This window comes from Puma concolor, chromosome D1, assembly GCF_028749965.1.
Source record: "Puma concolor isolate L17-30 chromosome D1, mPumCon1.1.hap2, whole genome shotgun sequence".
Classification (NCBI taxonomy): Eukaryota; Metazoa; Chordata; class Mammalia; order Carnivora; family Felidae; genus Puma; species Puma concolor.
In genome coordinates this window covers 69,359,240-69,372,175 of record NC_141676.1, presented here as the reverse complement: position 1 = coordinate 69,372,175, position 12,936 = coordinate 69,359,240, and the positions used below count along the sequence as shown (strand labels likewise).

The 12,936-nt window shown below is 39.8% G+C and overlaps 1 protein-coding gene across 19 annotated transcripts in view; it reads left to right on the top strand.

The window, feature by feature from the left end:
• Window positions 1–12,936, top strand: part of SYTL2 (synaptotagmin like 2) — a 156,792-nt gene that overhangs the window by 117,753 nt on the left and 26,103 nt on the right. For 8 of the 19 annotated variants that reach the window (XM_086678481.1, XM_086678484.1, XM_086678482.1 and 5 more), the window contains 4 exons: window positions 693–774; window positions 1,694–1,808; window positions 3,440–4,243; window positions 8,788–12,681. In XM_086678481.1, coding sequence (XP_086534607.1) covers window positions 693–774; window positions 1,694–1,808; window positions 3,440–4,243; window positions 8,788–12,681 — 4,895 coding nt within the window. Of the gene's footprint in view, window positions 1–692; window positions 775–1,693; window positions 1,809–3,439; window positions 4,244–8,787; window positions 12,682–12,936 lie in introns of those variants that run through there. The other 11 variants (XM_086678493.1, XM_025928231.2, XM_025928232.2 and 8 more) reach the window with 4 other exon arrangements.

Below are 12,936 nucleotides of genomic sequence, written 5' to 3'. Positions count from 1 at the left end.
GAGCCAGTTTCTGATTCTGTGTCTCCCTCTCTCTCTGCCCCTACCCCGTTCATGCTCTGTCTCTCTCTGTCCCAAAAATAAATAAACATTGAAAAAAAAAATGAATAAGAACTCACTGCCCAGCCTGAGTTAGGAGAGTTAGGTTGAGAGCCCTCACCAAGTTGCCTGAATGTACCGGCCTCCCTGCACAGCTCTCTTAGATCGGCTGTCAAGTCACTGGTCTCACTGGAGTTTTTCCTTCAGTTATTTCCTGCCTGAGTTAGAGTGACCACTGCCATTCTGTGAAACCAAGCCCTGAAACTCTTTGGGGCTTTATTTTCAGCAATGACATCCCCTCACCTTGAGATAAGTTGCTCCCTGTCATCTGCACCTGACCTTAGCTTCTGACTTTGAGATGGGTTCATCTCTACAAATTTACATTGTGAACCTCCTGTGTGCCTGGTACCATGATAAAAATCTCAAGGCTTCTGATGGTTTTGCTTGTCTCATGCCTGTCTTTCGTGTCTGCCCTGCCTCTGCCTTCACTTTGCTGCTTAATGATCTCTAGGCCCCAACTCTCTCTCCCTTCCCGGCAGTTTGGTTTTACAAACTTCCTCTCCTGTCCTGCGTTAATAGCTTTCAGCTTCAGAGGCATGATTTATGCTTCCTCAAAAGGTGAGGGTTTATTCTCTGAATTATTATTTCTTTTGCAGTTCTAGCGTGGTAAATCCAGCTTCCACCGTGATTGATATGTCCCAGGAAAACACAAGGAAGTCAGCTGTGTCTCCGGCTAAGGTAGATTGAGCTCAGACTCCAAAAGTCTCATTTTTGGCAGGAATGCCATTTTTCTCATTGTATCAAAGTACCATGATATGAAGAGGATTTTGTAGTCCTTTTTTGTACCAAATATAGATAATTTTTACTATTTTATGTAAGAAGTCACTCTTGTGGTGAAAAAGTTGGTGAATACCGTATTTCTACATTGCTGAAGACCCCAATTTCTTGCCCTAGAGAATAAAAAAAATCCCCTGTTGGGGATTGCTGCTTTTAAGCATATGGAAAGTAGCTTGTTAGTTCCATATCAGTCCATGTTCCTATTCATAGCTTCCTGAATCTCTGTTTGAGTTCTGCTTATGGGAGGGTATTGCCAATTTATGAAGGTCAAGACAATAAGCATATTCAGTCTTATATTAATAAAAAAATTCTATTTACTGTTCCCCTTTCTGTCATTGGAATTGATGATCATAATAGTGATTATGAAGCACTCCAAATACCTTGATAAGTGTCTTTTAAATCTTTATAGGAAAGGTCAGTTACAATTGTATTTAGTTCAGCTTTAATCTAGCACAGTGAGAGTCTTTTATGTAGAAAGAGCATTGGGGGAATCTGCCCTGATCAGTCTCAGCTTTACCCTAACCTAGACTAGGCCCAAGTTTTCTCACCTTTGTAAAATGTGAGGTTTAGATTTTAATGCCTGGTTCTGGTCTAACTTTGTAGGACTCTGGGATTGAGTATATTTTATACAGTTTAATTCTGGTCTGGCATATTTGGTAATTCTGTGTCAGCCACATTAACCAGGACAGTAATTTTTCAAACATGCCAGACAGAGTTTACTGGATGAAACTATCAAGTTTTGGAACTAATAAGCATTTGTTAACACTGAGTTGCTGCTATGACGTTTAAAATGAGTTTAATAAACAATATTTTTCCCCAGCAAAGGAAGAACCCATTTAATAGCTCCAAGTTGCCAGAAGATCACTTATCTCAACAAACCAAAAGTGAGCCGTCAAAAAATGGAAAGGCTGGTTTCTTTCAGACTTCAAAAGAAGGTAAATATTATTTTTATGGACTAGATATTTGTATCTTTGTTATCTGTGGACCAAGGGAAATTCTCAGAGTTCCTTTAACTAAAAGAACTTTCAAGAGAACGTGAAAAGTCCTGATGATTTTCTTATTCTACTGTGCCCATTGGTTTCCTGCCTGAGGGAAGGAAGCAGAAATTTTAGAAACTGGAAGTTCACGCATTCCAGTCTTGGAGCTCACACTTGTTGTTTGACCTCCAGGCCTTAGGTTCCCCCTCAGTGAACTGGGGAATTTTTTGACCAGAGGCGTTCATTCATTCATTTAACAGCACATATTGGCTGTGTACCATGTGAGGACATTCTTTGTGTAATGAAAAGAGTTTTTGCCTTAAGGAAAAAAGGCCACTTGACAATGTTATGATCCTCTAATCTGTAATTATCAGCCTAGTCCCTCAGGAGGCATTTGATCAGGTTTGTGGCTTAATTGATTTAAGTCTGCCTTTTACAGAATTTTACCGTTCTTCCATACCATTAAGAAGAAATACTAGACAATTCAGTCTCTTCAAAAGCAACTATAAGAAGAGCCCTCAGGCATTAAAAATTGGACAAGGGGTAGAAAATTAACATTAAATAGTGGAGTTGGAGTATCAATTATCCTGTTTTAATATTAGTGTACTTCCCCCCTCCATTGGATACACATTATATTACGTAAAATATTTTACAGGAAAAAAGGCACTGGAACATGCTACCCATTTTTTTTTTAACTTTTTGGAAAAAACTAATTTTTGTTTTAGAGATTTTCTTTTTTAAAAAAAATCGAGATTTTCTTTTTAAAACATTGAGTTCCTTTTTCTAGTTTCCATACGTGAATTAAAAAAAAAAATTTTTTTTAACGTTGATTTATTTTTGAGAGTGAGAGACAGGGTGCGAGCAGGGCATGGGTAGAGACAGAGAGGGAGACACAGAATCCGAAGCAGGCTCCAGGCTTTGTCAGCACAGAGCCCAGTGTGGGGCCTGAACTCACAAAGCACGAGATCCTGACCTGAGCCGAAGTCGGACACTAAACTAACTGAACCACCCAGGCACCCCAACATATGTGAATTTTTTAAGTGACTTCTGTGTTTTTCCTTAGCCTCCTTAAGGAATTTTAAAAATTTTTTCTAAAAACTTTTTTACTGAGTATAAAAATACCTCAAAGTATGGATGTAAAGCACAGTAATCTTAAATGTACAGTTCAGTGAAGTTCATGAATGAATTTTATAATGCTTTCTTTTAAAAAAATTTTTTTTTTCAACGTTTTTATTTTTATTTTTTGGGACAGAGAGAGACAGAGCATGAATGGGGGAGGGGCAGAGAGAGAGGGAGACACAGAATCGGAAACAGGCTCCAGGCTCTGAGCCATCAGCCCAGAGCCTGACGCGGGGCTCGAACTCACGGACCGTGAGATCGTGACCTGGCTGAAGTCGGACGCTTAACCGACTGCGCCACCCAGGCGCCCCATAATGCTTTCTAATTAGGTCTGCACTTACACGAATACTTTGTTATCTTTAATATTTTATTTTACTCTTTTTGCTAAATGTACATTAAATTCGTGATAGGTGTTTTAAATTAGGGTTATTCTCCATTTGGTATATCACCTAACATGTTTTAATTTTCAGGTGAATTGTCAGAGTCAAAAGAAGAATTGTCGATCCCAGATATTTCAAGCCAAAATTTAGAGAAACCAAAGCAGACATTTCCAGGCCCTGAGAATGGATCTCAGATCAAAGCTCCAATCCCCAAAGCCAGGAAAATGCTCCACAAATCACATGAGTTAAAGCAAGATGATAACCAGCCTTTTCCTAGACAAAGGACAGACTCCCTGGGTGCAAGGGGGGCTCCGAGAGGGATCCTGAAGCGCAACTCCAGTTCTAGCAGCACAGACTCTGAAACGGTTCGTTTTCTTCAGAACTTTGAACCCAAAAGCAAAATTGTGTCACCTGGCCTAACCATCCATGAGAGAATTTCTGAGAAGGAGCATTCCTTGGAAGATGACGACTCTTCAAACTCCCTGGAGCCATTAAAACATGTGAGATTCTCTGCAGTGAAGGATGAACTCCCACAGAGCCCTGGGCTAAGCCACGGCCGGGACATAGGAGAATTTAGTGTTTTAGAATCTGACAGATTGAAGAATGGAGCAGAAGATAAAGTGGACGTAGATGAGTTTTGGAATGACCCTAAACCTCCCCAGTACAGAAAGCCTTTGCCTTTACATCAATCAGCCTCAAGCCCAAGTGCATCAAAAAATGAAACATGTCAGCCAATGACTTCTGGTTCTTTTCCAATTAATGGGCACCGTTCTCCCTCACAAGTTTTAACTACAAGACCAGAGTCCATTGAGAATTCACCTACCATCAATGAACACAAAGCCAAACCATCAGAATTGTCAAGGCTTAAATCAGAATTGTCCAAAAGCCCTGCTGGTAAGAGTTGTTACTACCAGGCTATAAAAACCAACCCAATGGGTTTGGAATGACAAAGCCCAGCCCTGTAGAAGCCCCATTTTGCCTCTTAGACATTTCAGCTACAATTCAGGCAGGTGCCACTGGGGAATGATTATACTACCTTCTAATGGGTTTGGAGGTAGTATAATCACCAGTAAATAAAGGGATAACTCAAACTAAAACCAGGCACACCTGGGTGACTCAGTTAAGCATTGGACTTCAGCTCAGGTCATGATCTCATGGTGAGTTCGAGCCCCACATTGTGCTCTCTGCTGTCAGCATGGGTCCCTCTTCGGATCCTCTGTCTCTCTCTGTCTCTGCCCCTCTCTCCTCATGCTTGCTTGCTCTCTCTCTCTCAAAAATAAACAAACATGAAAAAAACACACACACACACTTTCTGGCCCATTATGCTTTTCACTAAAAATTGTTAGCTACCAATAATTTAACTAAACAAATTATAATGTTTTGAGTTAAATCAAGGTGTGTATATAGAGTAAGAATTAAATATATGCTAATATCTTTGCACAGTATATATTATTCAGTTATTTTATCAATTACCTTTAATCAAACTTTGATATTTTTTTTTGAAAGAGAGAGAACAGGGAAGGAGCAGAAAGAGAGAAAAATCTTAACCAGGTTCCATACTCAATGCAGAGCCTGATGTGGGGCTCAATGCCAAGACCCTGGGATCATGACGTGAGTTGAAATCCTGAGTCAGACGCTTAACTGACTGAACCACCCAGGAGCCCCTGACTTTATTTTTAACCTCAGAAGAACCTTCACTTTGTTAGCTCTGAAGGATGGGAACTTAGAGTTCTAGTACTTACTATGAAAAGCCTCAGACCTTGGCTTGCCTGGGGCCACCAGCCATGTGTTCTTAGATGTTAAAAGCGCAGAAGGAACTTTCTCCTTAAGCTGCTGTGAGCAGAGAGGTGAAGGGAATACTGCTTTTTCCTGCTATCTAGATAACTAGCCCTCTCTTGAAAATCTTACACCTCTCAGGAGATGAGACACTGTTTTCCCAGACCCATGTGATTACTTCATAATTCTTATGTTTTATAAAACAGGAACAATGGAAAAAATCATGTTGTATACTCTTTCCCATCTTCAGTAATTCTTCATCCAGCCCTATGATGATGTCTTTGTAGTCCAGAAAATTTACAATAGCAGCAGCCACGTGTCTGATGCACTCTCTCTCCTCCTTCCTTATTAGTCAGTACTAAGTTAACTCTGAGTCACTTTTGCTCAGCCCTACAGTTTTATACTTGTTCAGATCAATCCTCTTCTTAAAGAGCAGAGCACTTTCAATCACCCCCCTGCACCCCAGACATTTTAGTTATTTGAACACAAAGGAATATTTTTTTAATTAAAAATTAGCAGGTGATTCTTCAATAAAAACACCTCATGTTAAAGAAAATTACTAAAGTTTCATAAACACTGGCAAATAATTCTATGGTGTTTACTTAAATATTTATTCAAAAGATGAAAAAATTCTTTAATAATATTTTCATTTACTATAATCCACAGAAAAAAATTGGTAAACCTTTCCTGTTTTTCAAACTGCACCTGCTTTCCCACAAACTACAATTATGTATTAACTATTTGTGTTTTCTGATTTTTATTTTTTTTTTCAACGTTTATTTATTTTTTGGGACAGAGAGAGACAGAGCATGAATGGGGGAGGGGCAGAGAGAGAGGGAGACACAGAATCGGAAACAGGCTCCAGGCTCTGAGCCGTCAGCCCAGAGCCCGACGCGGGGCTCGAACTCACGGACCGCGAGATCGTGACCTGGCTGAAGTCGGACGCTTAACCGACTGCGCCACCCAGGCGCCCCAGTGTTTTCTGATTTTTAAATCCCAGCTGACCAGGAAATTTGGGAGGAAGGCATCATCAGTTACACCTGTTTTGATTGACGGGCCTCCTGGCCTTATAGCTTATATACAAAGTTCTACTTACTTATTAATGCCTTGCTTACCAAAAAAATATATACAAGTAAATAATGAAGCGTAAAAAGAAAACAGGCTCCCAAAAATGATAAATGCAAAGTACGTGAATTGTAAGGGTTTAACTTTAGCTCTGAGCTTCAGGACAGTCAATATCACATTCATTACTACCTGGAAAATACAAAAGAACTCCTCAGAGGAAATTAAACATTACCTGGCATCAAATATTTAAAATAACTGTTCTTATTTTAAAACTAATATACTTTTGGGGCTCCTGGGTGGCTGTGTCAGTTAAGCATATGACTTCGGCTCAGGTCATAATCTCACAGTTCGTGGGGTTAAGCCCTATGTCAGGCTCTGCACTGACATCTCAGAGCCTGGAGCCTACATAGGATTCTGTGTCTCCCTTTCTCTCTGCCCCTCTGCCTCTCATGCTCTGTCTCTCTCATTCTGTCTCTCAAAAATATATAAATATTAAAAAAAAATTTTAATAAAAAATAAAAGTAATATAGTTTTGTTGTAAAACATTTGAAAAGAAGTGCACACAGAATGAAACAAATATTATCTGTGATGTCATCAGCCAGCATTAGCCACAGTATTGCTAACATTTAATTGTAGAGCCTTTCAAAAATTTTCAAGCATGACTATAATTTTAAATTATGTTTATACTGCCAGATTTCTTTTTTTCCTTATAGCATATTATAAGCATTTCTCCATCATTAAATAGTCTTCTGTTATACAAACTAACACAGAATTCTTAAAGATTTCTCAAAAGAACTTCACAATTATTGACATATATTCAATAGTACAATGGGTAGTTACCGAAACCAATATCAACCATGTGCCAATTATTGTGTAACACTTTGTTGTTTTCACGCTTGGCCAGAGTTGATGATTAAAATTAAAGATAAAATTTTATTAATTGAGATGTCCTCTAGTGCATTTGAAATGTAGCTGATTTCATAAAAATTCTGCTGATGTAATTTTTAGGAACATGTATTGCATAGCTTAGCATTTGTAAGGAAGAGGGAGAAATGCTGAAACACTGGAGTCTTTTTTTTTTTTAATGTTTATTTATTTTGAGAGAGAGAGCAAGCCAGCATGTGCATGCATGAGCAGGGGAGGGACAGAAAGAATGGGAGAGAGAGAATCCCAAGCAGGCTTTATGCTATCAGAGCAGAGCCAGAGGCAGGGCTCCGCACCGGGCTCAATCCCGCAAACCATGAGATCATGAGCTGACCTGAGATGGAGTCAGATGCTTAACCAGCTGAGCTACCCAGGTGCTCCTGAAACATCCAAGTCTTAACTAAAGGGGAGAAATGCCTGAGCTCCCTTATCTAAGTGTACCGTGTGCCCAATAATTAAGGCTCAGACAGGATTCTCTCTGCTTTCTTGATAGCTTAGCATAAACTTAAATATCCTTCTCTAGCTTCCTAGCCATTGGTCAGCCAACATCAGGGAACAAGTTGAGATCACATTCTCCATCAGTCTTCAGTTTAGTTTATTTGGCTCATAGAAACTACTAAACTCACAAACTATATCAGGGAAATGGAAGATAACAGAGGAGCCTCTTGAGATCATGGTCCTCAAACTCCAGTATGTAGAACAATCAGTGGGATAACTGTTAGTAAAGATTCCTGGGCCCCTCTTCAGAGATTCTGCTTTAATGTAGCAGGAGTAAGGCCCAGGAATGCAAATATCTTCATTGTAACATTCTTATACTCTGGCGGAAGCTCCAGAAAGTTGTTTTCCCAATTCCTGAATCTTCTGGTCTATGTTCCTCAAATGTGGGTATAAGCCCCCTCTAATGTTTATGAGTATGCCAGTGGATTGGTGGAGTCACAAAATCAACATGTTGTATCTTCTTAGAGTGTCAGTTTTATACATAGATTTGAGAGTAGAAGAAAATATTTAAAATGTAACATAGGGGCACCTGGGTGGCTCAGTTGGTTAAACGTCCAACTTCAACTCAGGTCATGATCTCATGGTTAGTGGGTTCAAGCCCTGCATTGGGCTCTGGGCTGACATCTTGGAGCCTGGAGCCTGCTTCGAGTTCTGTGTCTCCTTCTCTCTCTGCCCTTCTTCTTCTTGTGCTTTGTTGTGCTCTCTCTCTCTCTCTCAAAAATAAATGTTGAAAAAAATTTTAATGTAACATAGATCAGAATACTAAATTCACATGAATTTTTACTTTATTTTAATTTAGCTCTACCCCTGACATGGGGCTTGAACTCATAACACCACAAGATCAAGAGTCACATGCTCCACCGACCAAGCCAGCCAGGTGCCCCCATATGAATTTTCAGTATAAATCAGAGACTTCAGAGGAATTTCTCAATTGGGTCTATATCCCATATTTCAGAGGTCTACATTTACCTTCCTTTACTGTCATAGAGCAACTCTAATAGAATATCTTAATTAAGATTGTTTATATTATAGCCCCTGAAAAGTGTGAATATAAACAGCTAGTGGTATGGAAAGTGTAAATACAAAGTGCCTCTTCAAAAGATAATGTGAGTGATTGAATAATAATTCTTTAAGCATTCTCTTTTCTTATTTAGAAAAGCATTTCTGTGTTGCAGATGGACTGTCTTGTGTTGAGCCTGAGCCATCTCAGGTGCCAGGTCACAGTTCTAGAGACCATCAGCAAGGTAAGCCCCCTCTTCTCAAGGCCCTAAAAGCAATGACGTCCTCACACTCTGATCCATTTGCCACTGAGATAAGGAAGACAACTGATGATTCCATATCTAAAGTCCTAGACTGGTTTAATCGAAGTTGTCATTCAGAAGACAATAAGTCATCTCTCCAACATCCCCAAGGAATAGAGCCCAAAGAAGAAATAGACTCAGAATCACAGGTTGCTACTACCTTGGTGACAGATGACACCAGTGTAAAAGAAAGTGGTTCAAAGGCTCTATTATCTGCCAAAGTTAAACTGACGCCTGTGGAATCTGATTTGACATTCCAGGAAAAGGGAAATATGCTACCTTCTGGAAATTGCCAAAATAATAATGTGAATATCAAACCCAAACCTATTAATTTGTTCCAACAAGGCAAGGAAGGTCCAGGCATATTGCAATCATGTGAAATCTATGACCCAAATCAAGGGAGTAAAACTATGGACTATAGCCAAGGTTCGAAAAACATAGGAGAAGGAAATCGGGTACTTCCCCCAACCAGTAACTATTCCCACAGTGCTGTCACAGGACCTGATGCAGAAGACCAAGTTCCATGCAACATTAAGGCTATTGGCACCTTAGGTGAAGAAGAGCCTAAGCTTCATGGTTTTGAAAAAAGTAGAGGAAACTCAGAAGTGAATTTTGACTCTTCAACACTTGTCAAAGAACCAAGTTTGAAAGACAACATGAAGACAGAGAAAAAGAGCAAAGAAGAAGATACATACATCCTGAAAGCTTCCTTAGAGCCAGAGTATATTGAGTCACCACATGGAATTGCCAAAGACAAATCTTGGAAGAAGCCTGAAGTCCAATTACAGGATGCTGTTGAGGCTCCCAAGAACCAAGTACAAAGAGAGAAATACAAAAGAGTAAGTGACAGAATATCTTTTTGGGAAGGTGAGAAAGCTGCTGCTAAATTAACTCATAAAGAACCCACATCATCATGCAGTCAAGGGCGACCTTCTGCTAAAGCATATCAGCCTGTGAAGTCCATGGACAATTTATCTACAGGCCAGACTGAATATAATCAAGTCATTAGCAAACAAGTGGTCCTAGATGACAATGGCCACATAGCCCATCTCTCCAGCTTTTATTCCTCGAATAAATCTAAAGAGACCAGGCCTCAGAAACCAGGTCCATCCAAAAATTATCCTTCAGTTGACCAATCAGGTGAAATGTCTCCTTTTCAGAATAGGATAAATGAGCCTATAAAAATGTTGCCAGAGGCTGAGAGCTGGCATTATAAAAGGGATCTTACTTTACCATCATGGCAACATCCTTCAAATGTTGCGAATGGAATATATACTCCTTTGGAGAAAGACAGATCCCTAATTGGTGAATCAAATCCCAACTTTAAAGTTATGTCCCTAAAAGAAAGAATGGATGAACCCAATATGGAACAGTTCTATAATCACTCTCAATTTGAGAATTTGAGAAAGTTTTGGGACTTAGGAGCCAATACAAATAGTCAAGACAATGTTGAGAAGAATACTACCATAGTAAGCCAAAAACCTTTGGTGCCTTTTAATAGCCAGAAACACAAAGAACTCAGTGACATTAAATCATCACGAAAAAATATCCATGAAATAGGGACACTTCCAGGTAAAAAAAAATTACCAGCAAGAGAGGAAATTGAGAAATTAAATTCAAAGTGCACACTCCAGGTGTTACCAGACAAAACCACATTTCCATCGAGACCATCCAGAAAGTCTGTTCATCAGTTGCCAGGAAATGAGTCATCAAAGGAAAATGCGAAAAAGAATACGGAATGGTTTGTTACACCAGTGTTCAAGGAAGAAAAGGATTACCCAGACCAAGAGATACAAGAATCAATAGTAAAAACAAGTGTTTTGTCTAAAGACTACAAAGACACTTTTAATGACAACTTACAGAAGTTACTTTCAGAAGCTTCATCACCAGCCATGCAAACTTCTGTTGGAAAAGTTCATGAAAAACAAGTGCCTGAACGAGAGATTTCTGGAAATAAAACATGGCCTCATGACACAGATTTTGTTGATACTGAGGGAGAAGACAGAGGACATGAGGAGATCATTAATGAGCATGTAGACAAAACAGTAGCTCCTCCAAAGGTCAAACCGAACACTTTGACTGCTAGTCTAGACAAACTCCTGAAGGAAGCAACTGGGACTTCACCTTCTCCCTTACCAACCATGTTAGAACCTGTTACCATTAGGATCAACTCTGAGCCTGAAGAGAGTAGAGTTTATGAAAAAGGGATAGAATGGAGTCACAACATATCAGACTATCAAAAAGAGATAATAGCTCCTTTTCCAAAAGGGGAAGAAACTTTGGGAAATGCAGCTCTCCTTCAGAAAGCTGAAAGTGGTGAGTGCCAGCTAAACACGGAGGATTTGTGTCAGATGGCTGCAGAAAGTTCTCACTCATTGGGTCGACCTTCTCATCTATACAGAAAGGATTCTTTTGGGGATGTGGCCAACTCTCCCCAAAAGATGCCTTATTCCAGGGATGCTCATCTTGCTCCCCAGGATAAGGCATTACCTTCACAAAGGGAAATTTCAGAGACTGTGGAAAAAGTCATTGTTCCACCTAACCCTGCCTTGAAGTATGTAAATGCTACATTACAAAAGCTACTTAGAGAAGCTTGGTTGAGCTATCCAGTTGGGAGGGGAGTAGTGCCTGGAGAAGTAAAAGCAGAATTTCCTGAAGGAGTTGAGGCAGCAGGTAGCCCCCAGAATTCTACACCATGGGCTATAATGGACATTTTAATTCCAGACAGAAAGGATTTTTATCCCTTCACCGTAGTTCCTGATAAAACTCATAAAATTGGATCTTACTTAGCTGCCCGAGTATCTCCATCAGAACAAACCCTTTGTTCATCTGATTGCACTGTTACTCAGTATGGCAAAAAGTTATCCCAGGAAGTGGCAGAAATTGTGAAGGAAACAGTTATTCAACCTAAATCAGAGTTCCTAGAATTCAGTGCTGGCTTAGAAAAACTACTGAAGGAAGCAGTTGAAAGCCCCTCCTCAAAAAATGAAAGTGATACAGGGACTCTTTCTCCATCAAAGCTAACAGGTAGTACTGAGGTGCCCAGGCAAGCTGCTTCTGAATTCCATCCTGAGGAAATCAAAGAAACAGTAAAAAAGTCTGAGGTGCCATCAATAACTGAGAGTGCTTTTGATATGGGTTTTGAGAAACTTTTTAGAGAAGCATCGGAAACTCCTTCTTACCTGCTCCAGTTGTCAGTGAAGGAAGAAACTCCCGAGAAGGAGTGTCCACAGTCAGAGCAGGACAGTTTCTTGAAGACAGTGCCCCATTTTTACTGGACAGCCTCAGAGGCCTCTGAAAGGAAGCTTAAGAATAATGTTCTCAAATCTCAAGTCAACCAGTGTGATGAAGTGTTGGGCGGACACCAAGCTATGACTGATTTATCAGTAGATCTTTGTGGTCCTGACAGTGGGGTTGAGATCTTTGGAACCCCACAGCTCTTTGCAGAACATAAAATAGGGGTCACTGAAACTATAATAGCCCCAGAAGACAGGGACAGTGAAAGTCAGGTTGCAGGGGTTCAAGAAGGGACTTCTCAGGAACCTGGCTTTGAAAAGGCTCCTAAAGCAATGAGTGTGTCCACAAATAGGCAACCCATTTCTATCCTGACAGACAAAGCAAACCCTACAAAAACAAGTAAAGTTGAATTGATTCTGGCATCACCATGTAAGAGAGAAGAGAAAAAGGAAGAGAAAGAAGGTTTCTCTGACTCTGATTTTTCAGATGGAAACATTGGTTCCATTGCAGAAAGCTGGAGAAATACCTCTAGTGAGCATTCTGATTTTTTTAACCTGTTGGTTAATGAATTGATTTGTGGAATGCTGATGTAAAAGATGATACAGTTTTTACAATTGAGATTAATTTGACATTCCAAGTGGTGCTAAATTCTTCATATCACTTTAGCTCTACCTAGCCTTTCTTAATGAAAAGCTACATTTCCTCTTATATTCTTCTTTTTTTTCAAGTTTATTTATTTATTTTGAGAAGGGGGGTGCAAAGAGAGAGAGAAGGAGAGGGAGAGAA